This window comes from Amphibalanus amphitrite, unplaced genomic scaffold (assembly GCF_019059575.1).
Source record: "Amphibalanus amphitrite isolate SeventyFive unplaced genomic scaffold, NRLGWU_Aamphi_draft 000055F_arrow, whole genome shotgun sequence".
NCBI classification, from domain to species: Eukaryota; Metazoa; Arthropoda; class Thecostraca; order Balanomorpha; family Balanidae; genus Amphibalanus; species Amphibalanus amphitrite.
Window position 1 is genome coordinate 260,529 of NW_024881551.1, and position 13,745 is coordinate 274,273.

Sequence of the window (13,745 nt, forward strand, 5' to 3'; positions counted from 1 at the left end):
AGATTGCGAAAGGCGACCCGCGTTAGTTGTGATCTCACTTTAGTAGGTACACAATGCTCTACACACGTGTAGCATACAGGGGCCGTTTCTACATCTCAAGAACGACTGGACTGATTGCACCCAAAGTTGGTTGTGGGTACCGGCTAGATATGTAACTTGTTTTTATCTAGGTAAGTTACACTGTCAAAGATAGATGGCCCGATCATTCAGCTAGCTTACCACAGATAATTTTTTCATTTGATTTTTTTTTTTCAATGCAGATTGCAGCGAATACCTTACAATCCCACTTTTACATTTGATTGGTCACCAAAAAAGTTTTATCTTGTTGTTTTTATCATAAGAATTGTACAAGCAGTAGCTTTATTTATTTACTAGCGGCATGCCTCTTCCGCCCCTCAATCCTATTTGCCTTGCCTGCGCCGTACAGGCCGTAAATACAGATATTGTTATGTGTGTATTCTACAGACGCGTTTGCTGCTCACGTTGATGATGCAAGTGACGCATAACAGAAATCGAAACCGAAGATGTTTCAAATAAAATATTGTTTTACTAGATTCTAGGGAACCAAGGTGAATGTAACTTTTGATATGTAAATATTACATCTGCAAAGAGCTATGTAAACAGATCTAAAATCAGAAAAACGGACACCAGCCAAAGCATGAGTTGCAACCTTCAGCAGTTCGAACGGCGGATATAGAACACAGTTTCATAATTAATGTATACTGCCTTGATTAAAGTTATTCACTTATCGTTTTGTAATGGTCTCGCCGGATAAGAGCGAAGAGGAATACCTATCAATATCAAAATACACGTGTTTTAGGTGAGAGATAAACAATACTCAGTCTACTTTAATGAAAAACAATATCAAATTCTTATCTGTATTCAATGTAAACGCGTTTCGATTATTTACATTGAATACAGATAAGAATTTGATATTGTTTTTCATTAAAGTACCTAAACATTTGTCAAAATGAACAATATACAATACTCAGTCTGCATAATGTATCTTTGTTACATTTTGTAATCTGCATATTACAAGTCTTTAGCTAGATGCCATAAGTCAAAGTCAAAGTGAAGTAGGTTTCAGTTTGTGGGCATAGCCCTTACAACTAGGAGTTGTTTTGCCTTTTAAGCTAGTTACCTAGGTACCTACACTTGCAGCGATAGGTAGGTACCTACGTACACATTTTTAGGAGCTAGATTTTATCCAACCAGGTACATGTGATTTTAGGATAATGGTTTGCAGAGAAGCCATATTGATATAAAAGATAAGCTGGGCTGCTCGTAATTATAATGTGATGGTCGTACATTTCTTCTAATATCTTCTGTGAAGTGCTGGAACATGAGTGGAGTGCAATTTTCATTATCATACAAGCTCATTTGTTCTTAATTGGTATATAATGTAAGATAAAAACACTAAAACCACCCAACATTTCGTGTTATTCACTTTTTCAATTTTATCTTACATTACATACGAATTAATTTGTCCAATTCAAATAATCATCCTTTGTTCTTATAATGTGCCATTGTTACCTATGCATGCTACATTCAATAAAAGGTAGCAGACTGGTATTAACATTCATCAGTAGGTGGAACTATGGTCATGAGTACCCAAATATAGGAACGTTCCCATTTTTTGGAACGGAGTTCCCAAATATGGGAACGGGCGTTCCCATTTATGAGAACGGAAGGTAATTTTTCGGCCGTTCGCCCACTAAAACTCATTAGTGCATCACGTCTCAAAAAAGTGCACGCTAATTTACGTATCCACTAAGTCTCTATAAAATTATCTTTAATCTGACCGTTGAACAAGGAAATTGACCGTCGAATGATATTTTTAATGATTTTTTGAAATGACGGAATGGTGAAAACATGGGTTATACTACCTTTAACATGCAATTTTAAGGAAAATGAAGCGTTTTTTACATTTTGAGGTCAAGTATAATAATTTTCGCCTGGTTATGAAGTTTCATACTAGCGACACCAGATACTGACATATGCAAGCGAACACGCGGACAGTCCCGAGGTAATATTGCTGACTTTTGGTGTCGGGGCGGACGACCGCGTGGAACGTGAGTGAATTTACCGAACTACTGTCGTAAACTCAGTTTAAGTGGTTGAAAATTATTCAGCTGTATTTTATTAACCCTGAAAGACATATTTTATTTGGATGCTAGCTGTTTAGCGTTGCTTTTAACCCTCGCCCGCACATGCCATTTTCCCATCCTAGAACGCACATGGGGTGGGTGGTTGCCACCCCCCCCCGCGCCATTTCGTTCCTGTTCGAGATAGAGCTTAGCGGTAAAGACCAAAAAGATTCTTTGGGAAGAGACGAATCCAATGATACCCAGTTTTACCTTCTCAGGTCAGTCATTGACCTTCCAGGTCAGGTCAAACTAAAAAATGTTGCTGTTTTGGGTCACCGTTGGATATCAAGTGCGCTGCTTATCATATACCGATAACGATGCCGTTTTCTGGTGCCAAGCCAGCTAGAACCTCTTTCTCACACTACCCGACCAGGTTTTTGCTGCTGAGGTCATTTCAGGTCAAGTTAGGTCAAGGTCAATTATATGTGTTTGTATGTCTGTGTGTGTCTGTGTGTATACTGATGTGTGCACCGATTGTTTATGTGTCCATATTACATGAAATCATGATCTGAGAAGCTTTTACCAAAAATGCAGTCAAAAAACTTCACAAAAAGTAAATTCCGCTTGCCTAAAACGCAATTATCTTAGATGACCTAGGTTGACCTTGACCTTGACCTTGACATCTGTACATCGTCGAACAACATGTTCCATGATGGGTGGGAGGTAAGACTGGTAAAAAAGGCCGAAATCAAGGTGTCGAAAGCTCACAAGGCCCATAGCCAACGCAAGATGTCGAGAATTGGCCATTTGGGTCATGACATGACCTGAAAAACAAGGTCATATCTCCGAAACCAAAGGTCACAGAAACTTGAAATTTTCAGTGGACGTCAAGAAAGGATAGAGGAGCAGCTATACGAAAAATCAGCCTTCTAGCTCCAAAAATGTTGAGTGCAGAGCAGAAAGACTACCTGGGGGGGGGGGTGGCAACCACCCCCCCATGTGCGGGCGAGGGTTAAGGAGCGTCATGAGCGTGGTTTTTGCCTTCAGTATTTTTAAGCACGATCGTTTTGGGGGAATTTCTTTTATGCAAGTCGCCCTGTGTGGCTTATTTATAATTTTTATGCTGATTTTGATCATTTCTTGTGCCCATCCTACCAGGATTTTTGCCACTTACACTCATTAAGAAAGGAAAAAAGTAGATTTATATTGGGACTAGGTGTTTTGAGAGTGAAACATTCCAGCGTTCCCATTTTTGGATACTTGCTTGTGCTCGTCAACTATCGGTGATAAACAGACAGGTGCTTGACATGTCTCCACCCTCGGCGCGGACGGTGGATATAGGCATGGAAGACCTTGTTGAACATCGCTGAGCGTTGTGAATTACATAATCCTGCAGAGGGGGGCGTGCCCGCTGCGAGATCGACGGGAATAAAAGCGCAGAAGACCGGGCGAAACATGCGACGGTCTTGCCGGAAAGGTCATCTGATGATTGTTGCGTTAACAATAATTTGCCGCGTTGGACGTGATGCTTGTTAATGAAAAGAGCCCCTGAAAGGCGTCGGTGAAATCGTTCCCAATTTTGGGTACGCCGTTCCCATAATAAGGAACGCTTGCAGCGCCAGTGTACGAGAGCGTTCCCAAATTTGGGCTCGCGGCCCGGATGATGGACTGCTTTAGAAATAGGCGAACGATTTGAAACTACGATGGGCCTTACAATATCAAACTCTTTCCCAACAATATTGAGACAAATATCAGGCGGTTCACGATCGTTTTATATTTTTTGGACGTCATTTAACGGTTCTTTTTCTTGTTTTAAATAATGCCTACATGGCGTTCCCATATTTGGGTTTATCGTTCCCAAACATGGGAACGAAAATGCGTTCCCGAAAATGGGTACGCTTGACCATAGTTCCGCCTACTGTCATGGCAAGAAGTGTGGATTTTGGAATCAAATTGAGGTTCATAATCTCAGGCTAGTAGTTGTGAAAATGCTCAATTTGGTGAATCTTTAAAGTTTGATATGGCGCACTTAGGTTTTTCACATCATGGCATTTCAAATTTTCTCAGAAAATATTTACAAGCACAGGTTCACAAAATATGTTTGTGCTTCTTCTAGATTTTCTGACTTGCAACTATTATAACCACATATTATCTGAATTACCACGCTACTGTTTATTGACATTCAGATGACTGAGTTTTGTTCTCAATTACCATGCCTAGCGTAGGTACTATTTAGTATTTTGTCCTTTGATGAATGAATGGATTGATATGCTGTAATTTTGGTGTATGTGAAGATGAAATCTGAGTGGTAGGTAGGTTTGTTTGTAGGTTGTAGGTTTGAAGGTTGATGGTTGGTAGCTTACCTAGTAGGTAAGGTTAGGTCAGGTTAGATTATGTATATTTTTATCCCTTTGGACTTCATCTTCACACTTGTTATAATTTTGGTGCTTCTTGACTTGTTTTAATTTTCTTTCAATCCTTTCTCATCAATAGTTTTGGTACATTTGTCTCAGAAAGTCGACAAGTTTCTGACATTCCAGATGTGCTGTCAGCTGTTCATTGTCCATCCAGCCTCATACAGACTACAGTGTGCATCATCTTCTCTCTGATGATGAAATTTGTTGTACTTCCAGCTATCTGGGCCCAAGGAAGACATGTCTCATGACCAGGATCAGCCTGATGTGGTGGATCATACCTTGAAGGTTGATGATGATGATCTGTTTGCTTCTGCTGTTCAGGTCAGTCTGCAGCTCACTGCTCTGAGATGGGGATTGAATTTAATGTATCACTATCTTTCCAAGAGACATGTTTTCTTCACGATCATCCTAATGTTCCCTTCATCCATGGTGTGCGTTTTTTGTTGATGAGGTTTCATTTTATCATAATTGAATGAAAGTATGGTACAGGCACGTTTTCTTACCACAGTTCGCTCAGTTGTCTCATTCCTGCACCAGTGGAGCTCTCAGCTAACCTCTGCTCTTCCTCCCCAGTCGCCACTGACGGAGAGCGCCGCCTCGCCGCCGCCGTCGGGCGCCGCGCCCGGCAGCGGCCCGCTGTCAGCGGACCTGGCCGACGCCACGGCCGAGGTCAGTCTCGAGGACGACGAGGAGACGCCGTCGCCGGCCGAGGCGGCGCGCCTCTCGCTGGATGACGCCAGCGAGCTGACAGAGCCGGCTGAGCCGCCGCCGGAGCCGGCCGACCGGCAGACGGAGCCGGCGAGAGAGAATGGTGCCGCCAGCTCGGAGACGGCGCAGATCCAGTCCACTGTGCAGGTAGGGAGGGGAGCCATACTGGAGAAAGGAAGGTCTGTTCGTCTGCTGGTAGGGAGGGGACCCACGCGAGAGGTAGGAGGGTGCGTTTTTTTTGTGCTGGTAGGGAGGGGACCATCTGTTGACACGAGTCTGTTCGGGAAGTGACTGTAGTGATGACTGTTTCTTGATGCGGATTCGATTGTTTTTATGCATCGTAACAAATTTGCTTTAAAGTTATCGATAATTGCATACACGTGTCCCCCATTGTGAGTTTTTTTTTGTGGTTCAGCATTACGAAAGTGGCATATCAAATATCACGAACATGGTATCGCCACATTTTTCGCTGCCATGCTGTCTCTTTCCGATCGTGCAGCTGAGATCAGCTCGTGAGATACCGTCTCGTTTCCCGTAGTCCGTTTTCCGGGTACCGCCCTGCTGCCAGCCCGGCTCCTACTCACGTCTCGGGCCTATCTAGTGCCTTTGTAAATATGACGTCACAAAGGGTCCGCTGTACGGATTCCGCCCACAGTATGACTCATTGTTGATGCAGCTGTGTGTCTGTGAGACACCTGACGTCGATGTTGGTAATTTGTCCTTTGTGCTACAAACCTTTTGGCGTGACATAATGAATTGACTCCAAATCCATAAATCCATAGACATGAAGAAATGATTATTTGGTTTTACCGGATCAGCAGTGCAGTACTTGTACCCGCTGCCATGACAGTGTTTTAATTTGTTGTTACCTGTTTTATTAGAAAGTTCGTATAAAATGCCATTGCCTTTCGCCCCGTGCCTTGTTAACACCTGTCCTCCCGTTTTCAGGAGGACGGTAAATTAGCCCTGTGCCATGCAATGCTAACGCCTGTCGTCTCTTCCCCAGGAGGACACTAACTCCGCTCCGTGCCGTGCTAGCGTCTGTCCTCCCGTCCTCAGGAGGACGATAATTTCGCTCCGTGCCGTGCTAACGTCTATCCTCCCGCCCCCAGGAGGACGCGAACGGGGAGGAGGACGATGAGGAAACTGACCAGTTTATCGAGGTCAGCGTGGTGGAGCCCGTCAAAATCGGCGACGGCATGTCCTCCTACATGGCCTACAAGGTCATCACAAAGACCAACGTCTCCTACTTCAAGTGAGTCGCGAATGGCGGCCGGTTTGGGAGAGCGGTGACTGCGGCGATTGGTTTCAGTGGCGTAATGACATTTTTTTTGTATTTTCTTTAATTTGTTTTAGAACGGACATTGTCTTTCTGCGTGAGAAATAGAAATATTACGAAATTTCGGTGGCTCCTGGACACCCGATTCGACTCGCACACAACATGTGCCTGCTTGTCCTTGAATATTATTTTGACTTCTTAATAATGGCTCCAGCTATGAGTCTCAGAAAGTCTGACCCTGAGTCACCAGGTAGCCATGTACCTCGCGCGCCCTCCGCTGACGGTCTGCTGACGTGCGCTGGATCGCCGCAGACGGCAGCGGTTCTCTGTGATGCGTCGCTTCAGTGATTTCCTGGGCCTGCACGACAAACTGGTCGAGAAGCACATCCGCTCGGGCCGCATCGTGCCGCCGGCGCCGGAGAAAAGCGTTATCGGTGAGCACGGCCATGTGTGCCTTGGGGGAGGGAGGGGAGTAGAGCACTTCACGGATAGGCTTTTTAGGATCCGACCCGGCCCATATCCGGCAAGTCATATCCAGATCCGCCCATTATCCGCCTTTCTTTGAATATCAGAATCCGGCCCACCCATGGCCCGTATTGCAGCCAAACTTCCAAAAAATATCCGTAATAATCCGTTTCACCAATAACTGGTTTCACCCAAAACTGGACTAACAAATTCAATCTAAGGGACCAGACAGCCATACAAGTCTTATGACAAGTGAGTGTCATAAAATGATGCCTATTACTTTAATCAAACCTCTGCTGCCGCTTAACACATTAGGTTAATTTTTAACTTCAATGTTGAATGTTAAAATTTTGATCCGTTTTGATCCGGGTTCAACCTTCAATTCCCAAATCCGGCCCGCCCATATCCGTTCTTTTTTAACAAATTTAGAATCCAATCCTATCCGGTCCGCGGATTTATCCGTGGATAACGGATTTATCCGGCCCATGAAGTGCTCTAGAGGGGAGTACCTAACGATAGTGGCCGTAATCGACTGGTGATGCGATCCCACTGGTTTTTAGAATCTAGCCTGGTGGTGAATTCGACCAGGAAGTGGTATGCCGAGTCCCGACGGAGGTTTTTGGTATGTGAAAAATTATCAGACTGGGAGGATAGTTCTATGGGCGTATATGAGTGATTCATGCGCCACAACATCCATGGGTTGCTGTAGTATGTTACACACGACGCTATCGCTCGATATTGCTGATAGTAATGTGTGTTTTGTAAATGTCAACATATGGCTCGGTGTCACTATCAAGTCAACTTATGGCATACGTTGTGAAGCATTGCGTTATTTCTGCTCAGCGCCGTGATGACGCTCTGACACTGTATCTCTTCTAACCCTGTCTCACCCTTCTTCAGGCACCACCAAGATCAAGATCGGCGGCGGCAGCGGGGGTGGGGGCGGCCACGCGAGTCACGGCGGCGGCCCGGAGACTGGCGGCGGTCAGAGCGAGTTTATCGAGCGGCGCCGCGCCGCCCTGGAGCGCTACCTGAACAGGACGGCCGCCCACCCGACCCTACGCGCCGACCCAGACTTCAGGGAGTTCCTCGAGCTGGGTTAGTGGAAACACGGGGCAGGCGAGAAAAAAAAAACGAAAATGAGGCGAACCACTGAATTTTAGCGAGGATAGACGTCATGTCACTGGACAAGGAGCATAATTGGAATCTTGCATATATTTTGCCTGGTTGAACGACTATGTAACATCATATGCTTATTTGCTAGTTTTATGTTATAGACATTTTACCAGTTGATTGCCTTTGAGTACACTACGACGTTATGACCTGGCTTGTTAGATTACGCACGATTCTGCACTAAGACCTATGAATGAGACTAACACACCGTTTGTATTACTTTGACTTACCGAGGTCTCGTTAGCAAGCTACCTCTGTTTGGGAACTCACCAACATGTCACCGTGTTTCGCTCTTCCTATCTCAGACGAGGAGCTGCCACGAGCCACTCAGACGTCGGCCCTCAGCTCAGCCGGCGTACTCCGACTCTTCAACAGGGTCGGCGAGACGGTCAGCAAGATCGCCTTCAAGATGGACGAGTCGGACGTGGTACGTGCCGGGCGGGCGGGACGGGGGATTGGGCGGGTTTGGTGAGCTGCCCTTCATGATCCGTACTGGACTTTAGGGTCCGGTCCGGTTGCTGGTTGAAAGCTGTCATACTATAGCTCAGTAACGTCACACATTGATCCAATTCATTCGATGGGAACGCTGGGGTGTTCACTTCATGCTGGGTGTTCTCATCTTGGCCGTATACAGTTCTCTACATCAGCTGTTAATGTAATTATCCATAAATGAGTTCCTTGCTCACACAGCTAAGTGACAGAGATGTAATCATCTCCTCATGCTCTGGTCTCTACTTTGTTCTGACAATTGCCGGTATTGGTTGAAAACAGAGTGTGTTGTGTTGAAGCCATAAATCCTGAGGCTCATTTTCCGATGGCGGGGCGATAACACTTCTGTTTGCTGTCTCGCCGCATACATTGTTCCGCGCAGTGGGAGGGCCAGGTATCTTTATTCGCTCAGTCGGCTCAACTTATTGCACGCATATATTTTTGCTGAAACCCTTTACTATTCCTTTTTTCGATAGCGCATTGCTTTACTGTCCTGTGTGAGTGTGGTTTGAGTTTCGCTTGTTCCTTGTCTGTGGTACGTATTCGATTGATCCATTGCGTAAATGTACTCCGGACAGTCAGAGGGTTCTAGCAGGACTCTGCTGGCAGACGAGGTCTGCTTCCGTGTTGAATCAATTTTCGGCGTAACTGTAGAACGACCCTCTGCCCGTGAATCTGCTCTGCTCGTGCTCGTGACCCTTCTACTCAATGGTAGCCAGCGCTGCTGTGGGGCGGAAACCCTGCCTTACCCCTTATTAGCATTTAGAGGTGCCCACTTGTGAATGGACATTTATTACCAGTCGTGACAGCAGCAGCTGTGGAGGTGATACAGCGTTATCGGTCCCCTAGTTTCGCCTTCCACCGCACGGTGGCACTAGTGTCGGCATGAGGGTGGACTGACGCTCCTTGAATAGTGGACCGTCGTTCCATGATTGCTTTGTTGTTTGAGCGCATTTGGTACTCTGCCTGATCCGTGCCTTTCCATTTGATGTTTCCATGTGTTGTAATAGTAGCTACCCTCTGTCTCAATGCCTGTTTTAGAACATAGCTAGCATTGCTCATGCTGTTGTTGTCTTTCTACTTGTTATCTGAACTGATCTTGTTCTGTGTTTCTAGCAACGGGAAACATCCGGGTAAAATCGACAATCGTAGTTTTTTATCTTTTTATGGCCTAATGTGTATCGCAACCATCCCGTCATATATCTCCCAGCCATTTGTACTGTACTTTCCAACCCCAGCTCCCCACGTGAGCTCCCCTGTGCGAAGGAACTCCGCCGCGTGACTCCTGTCCCCCACTGCTTGTTCTCCCAGTAGCCACATCCTCTCCCATTACCCGCGCACACAAAGGACTGACCACTTCTGTCTCACGCCCCCGGCAGTGGTTCGAGCTGGAGCGTGTCCATTTATAATTGTCCTACCCTGTCTTATAAGTATTTACCTCCCCTGACCGCTGGTGTCTCCCGCCGTCTGGCAGCGGTTCGAGGAGCGTGTCCATTTATAATTGTCCTACCCTGTTTTATATTTACCTCCCCTGACCGCTGGTGTCTCCCGCCGCTCCCTGACAGTGGTTCGAGGAGCGCGTCCAGCAGATGGAGTCGCTGGACGGCCAGCTGAGGAAGCTGCACGGCTCGGTCGAGTCGCTGGTGCTCTACAGACGAGAGCTGGCCACCAGCACCGCCCAGCTGGCCCGCGCGGCCGCCATGCTCAGGTAGGGACGGGGGTGGGTAGTTGGGGACCGGGGAAGACGCAGACTGCTGGGGGAGGGTGAGAGATGAGGTGAACGGACCTGAGCGGCCGCCACGCTCAAGTGACTGTTGGGGGCTGTGGGACCCCGGGGAGGGCACTAGCGACAATGAGGGATTAGAGGCGGCCGGTACGAGCAGATATTGACACGAGGCATCTCTAGAGCGTCGGGCGATAGCGTATGATATTCGTACATCTTGTGTTCCCCTATGTCGCTCTTCAGACGTAACTTGACGTGCTGTCCGACTCTCACGTTCCCTTCATAATGGTCTTATGGTTCTGACTGACTTCTCTATATCCAGTAACGTTGAGGAGCACACGGCGCTCTCTGACCCTCCGTTTCCCCTCTCTCCATATTCCAGTAACGTTGAGGAACACACGACACTCTCTGACCCTCCATACCCCCTCTCTCTCCCCATTCCAGTAACGTGGAGGAGCACACGGCCCTCTCCCGGGCACTCAGCCAGCTGGCAGAGCTGCAGGAGCGCGTCGAGCGCCTGCACTCACAGCAGGCCGACAATGACTTCTACATGCTGGCCGAGATGCTGAAGGACTACGTCATGCTCCTCGGGGCCGTCAAGGTAAATGCTTTTACTTCTAGTGGGGGTTTTGACTTACGAATGACGATATTCACTTTTGGAAATTGGAAACTGGTTAATGAAAGCGCACATGTGACTCCACGGAGGAATGTTTTACCCATGACCATGCGCGGGCTGCATTCACAGGTACCTATGTGAAAAACGTGCGCATGGATCAAGTTATATCGACGTTGTCCACATATCCGCATATCATGTTGCCCAGGTGACTCACTTCATACCGACTTGGTCCGATACTGATATTGATGTCTGCGGATATACTCCGTTGATCTGTTTTCTGACGTTTTGCCCTGTCTCTCTCCCCAGGACGTGTTCCACGAGCGGGAGAAGCTCTACCAGACGTGGCAGCACGCGCAGCAGACGCTCACCAAAAAACGAGAGGCCAAGGCGCGCCTGGAGCTGCAGGGACGCTCCGACAAACTGCAGCAGCTGGGGGACGAGGTCACCGAGGTCAGTGTCGGGGTCACAGGGGTCACCTAGGGTTAATTTGGGTCACCCGAAATCACTTCTGTCACACAGGTCACTTCTGGGTTACTTTTCACTTGAGGTCACTAGTGACCGGGTAGGTCTCTCGCAGGTTACTTCGAATTAAATCAGTCACTCTCGCATTAGGAAAGGAGACCAGACTGTCATAGAAAATACGTAATAAAAGCTTGAGACTGGGCGATAAAAAGTGTTTCATTGACCATCTTATTAGCTAAACTAGAACTTGAAATTTGTTTTGTTCATACAAATGTCAAATGTTGTTTGTAGTTAATTTTAACATATGTTTTTGACGAGAAGACATTTTCACTTGGACTTTGCTAATTTTGTTTCAACAGTGGGAATCAAAGGTTGAGAGGAGCCAGGAAGAGTTCGAGCGTATTTCGAGGTCGATCAAGAAGGAGATGGAAATGTTCGACTGCAACCGGGTAAAGGACTTCAAAGACTGCATCGTCAAGTATCTGGAGACCTTGATGGCCAACCAACAAAAGGTAGGCGGAGCCGGACTTCGGGATCATATCGTGTCATCAGGATTAAAACAACAGTGATGCATTTAAACAACTTCAGCGTCATTTGCCTGTAGTTAGTTGGCGATGGGCCTTTCCGCGACTGTGGGAGCTGTTGCCCTGACACCCCTCTCCCTCTTCCCAGCTGGTGAAACTCTGGGAGACCTTCCTGCCAGAGGCCAAGGCCATCGCGTGAACGCCCGGTGGCGCTGCGACCTCCATCAACTCTGGTCATTCCTCTCGGGTCGGTCGGGTGAGGGGCGGACTGCGCGGCCGGCCGGTCCCTGTCCGCGCCGGACCCTCACTGCGCCGCTGAGCGCGGCCCGGCCGCACACTGCGTCCCTCTGACTGTATATACAGGGGACGCCACTGACGGCGGCACAGAGCGCCCGCTGCCTCCAGACACACGTCGCGAGCTGCGCCTTGCCCCGCCGCAGCGACGGATGTATGTTTATGAATGTTAACCAGTTGTCAGGTGTTGGAACGACTATGCCCTACGAGCACATCTATTTGCGCGCGCGCGTGTGTGTATAGTTTCTTTTTGCTTTTGTACGGCTTTTCAGTTTGACTTGTCCTAGTGGATGGCTTCAAGTCTATCACCTGCCAACGTCTAATGTCTATGGGAGGACCCACGTAGCCCGTTATGCTCTGTGATATGCATGAGGAGTGCACGGCAGTATTGGGGGACGGGACTGGGAGCGGCGATCGGCTCCCTCAGCCAGTCGATCCACTCTCTGTGCCTCCGTGGTAGCGAACTCTCGGCCTCCCGGACTGTATGCCTCAGCCTGTATCCAACCAAAAGTAAGTTGTTATGCGACGTGCGATACTGGAATCATACGTTATCGAAAATACACTGCATCTCTGTATTGAAACGATTTTATTGTAACATCAGTTTTGGTGTGCAATATTTTAATGAAAGCAGCGTCATCATTAATTTTCAATAGTTTGCTCTTTCCATTTTTGTAGAAATGCTCGCTATCGAATGAATTCCGGAATCCGGATTCCTGGGTAAATCATGAAGGAATTTCGGGATGTTTTGTTAGCTAGTTTAGTCGCAGATTCGGTTGGTGGCTTTGATGTCGAATGGACATCCACCACAAATGTCGTATTTTGCATCGCTCATGCGCTGCTTCCTCTCAAAGTTACAAGTCTCTCCCCTGTTCCTGAAGTACCAGATGATTCCAGTAGCATCCTGTATGGTTCGGTACCCTGCCCGCCAGCCCCTCCCGCGTCACTCTGCGCTGGTGTCCTCTGAGTCCGTCTGACATGTCGGCTGCCTGGCCAACCAGGAGTGGCCGGCCACCGCTGGCCACTTGGTAACACGAGACGGCGGCTATTCCTGTCGCCCGGGGCGACGGTACCGGCCGACGACACTCCGCACAGGCCGGCCGACGGACCGCACAGACGGACCAGAGACCGTGCACCGACGGAGCAAAGCCACTGCGCAGACGGACCAACAACGGGAGAACACAGAGCCGACGGACCGACCGACAGCGTATGGGTGTTACTGCTCCTGCGGGCTCCACGTGAACGCTCATCCGACTGTAGCACAAGGGAGGCACGAGGCATATTGAAAGCGACGGGGTGTATCACGGGCTATAACCTATAACTGTTTTCTGGATGAGGATGGTCTGAAGTAGATCATCTCCAGGTGGGGGAGGGGGGGCTTCATGCATTTTAAGACCTACGACCCCATCATTCGATACTGGATTGAATCACTACATCGACCCCTCTTCGTCACGATCTCGACACCTCTCCAGTGCCTTCATCGAGACACATTCTGTGTTGGTGTTGGCAGC

General features: G+C 47.9%; 1 protein-coding gene across 1 annotated transcript; it reads left to right on the plus strand.

The window, feature by feature from the left end:
- The first annotated feature begins 700 nt into the window (after positions 1-700).
- On the plus strand, positions 701-12,818 carry LOC122378124 (sorting nexin-2-like). Its single transcript, XM_043358807.1, has 12 exons — positions 701-820; positions 4,721-4,825; positions 5,078-5,359; positions 6,325-6,467; positions 6,804-6,925; positions 7,857-8,054; positions 8,435-8,556; positions 10,184-10,326; positions 10,786-10,942; positions 11,264-11,407; positions 11,779-11,931; positions 12,092-12,818. Exons 2-12 carry the CDS (start codon positions 4,742-4,744, stop codon positions 12,140-12,142), a joined length of 1,599 nt encoding a protein of 532 aa, XP_043214742.1. The 5' UTR covers positions 701-820; positions 4,721-4,741; the 3' UTR covers positions 12,143-12,818.
- Positions 12,819-13,745: the final 927 nt, after the last annotated feature.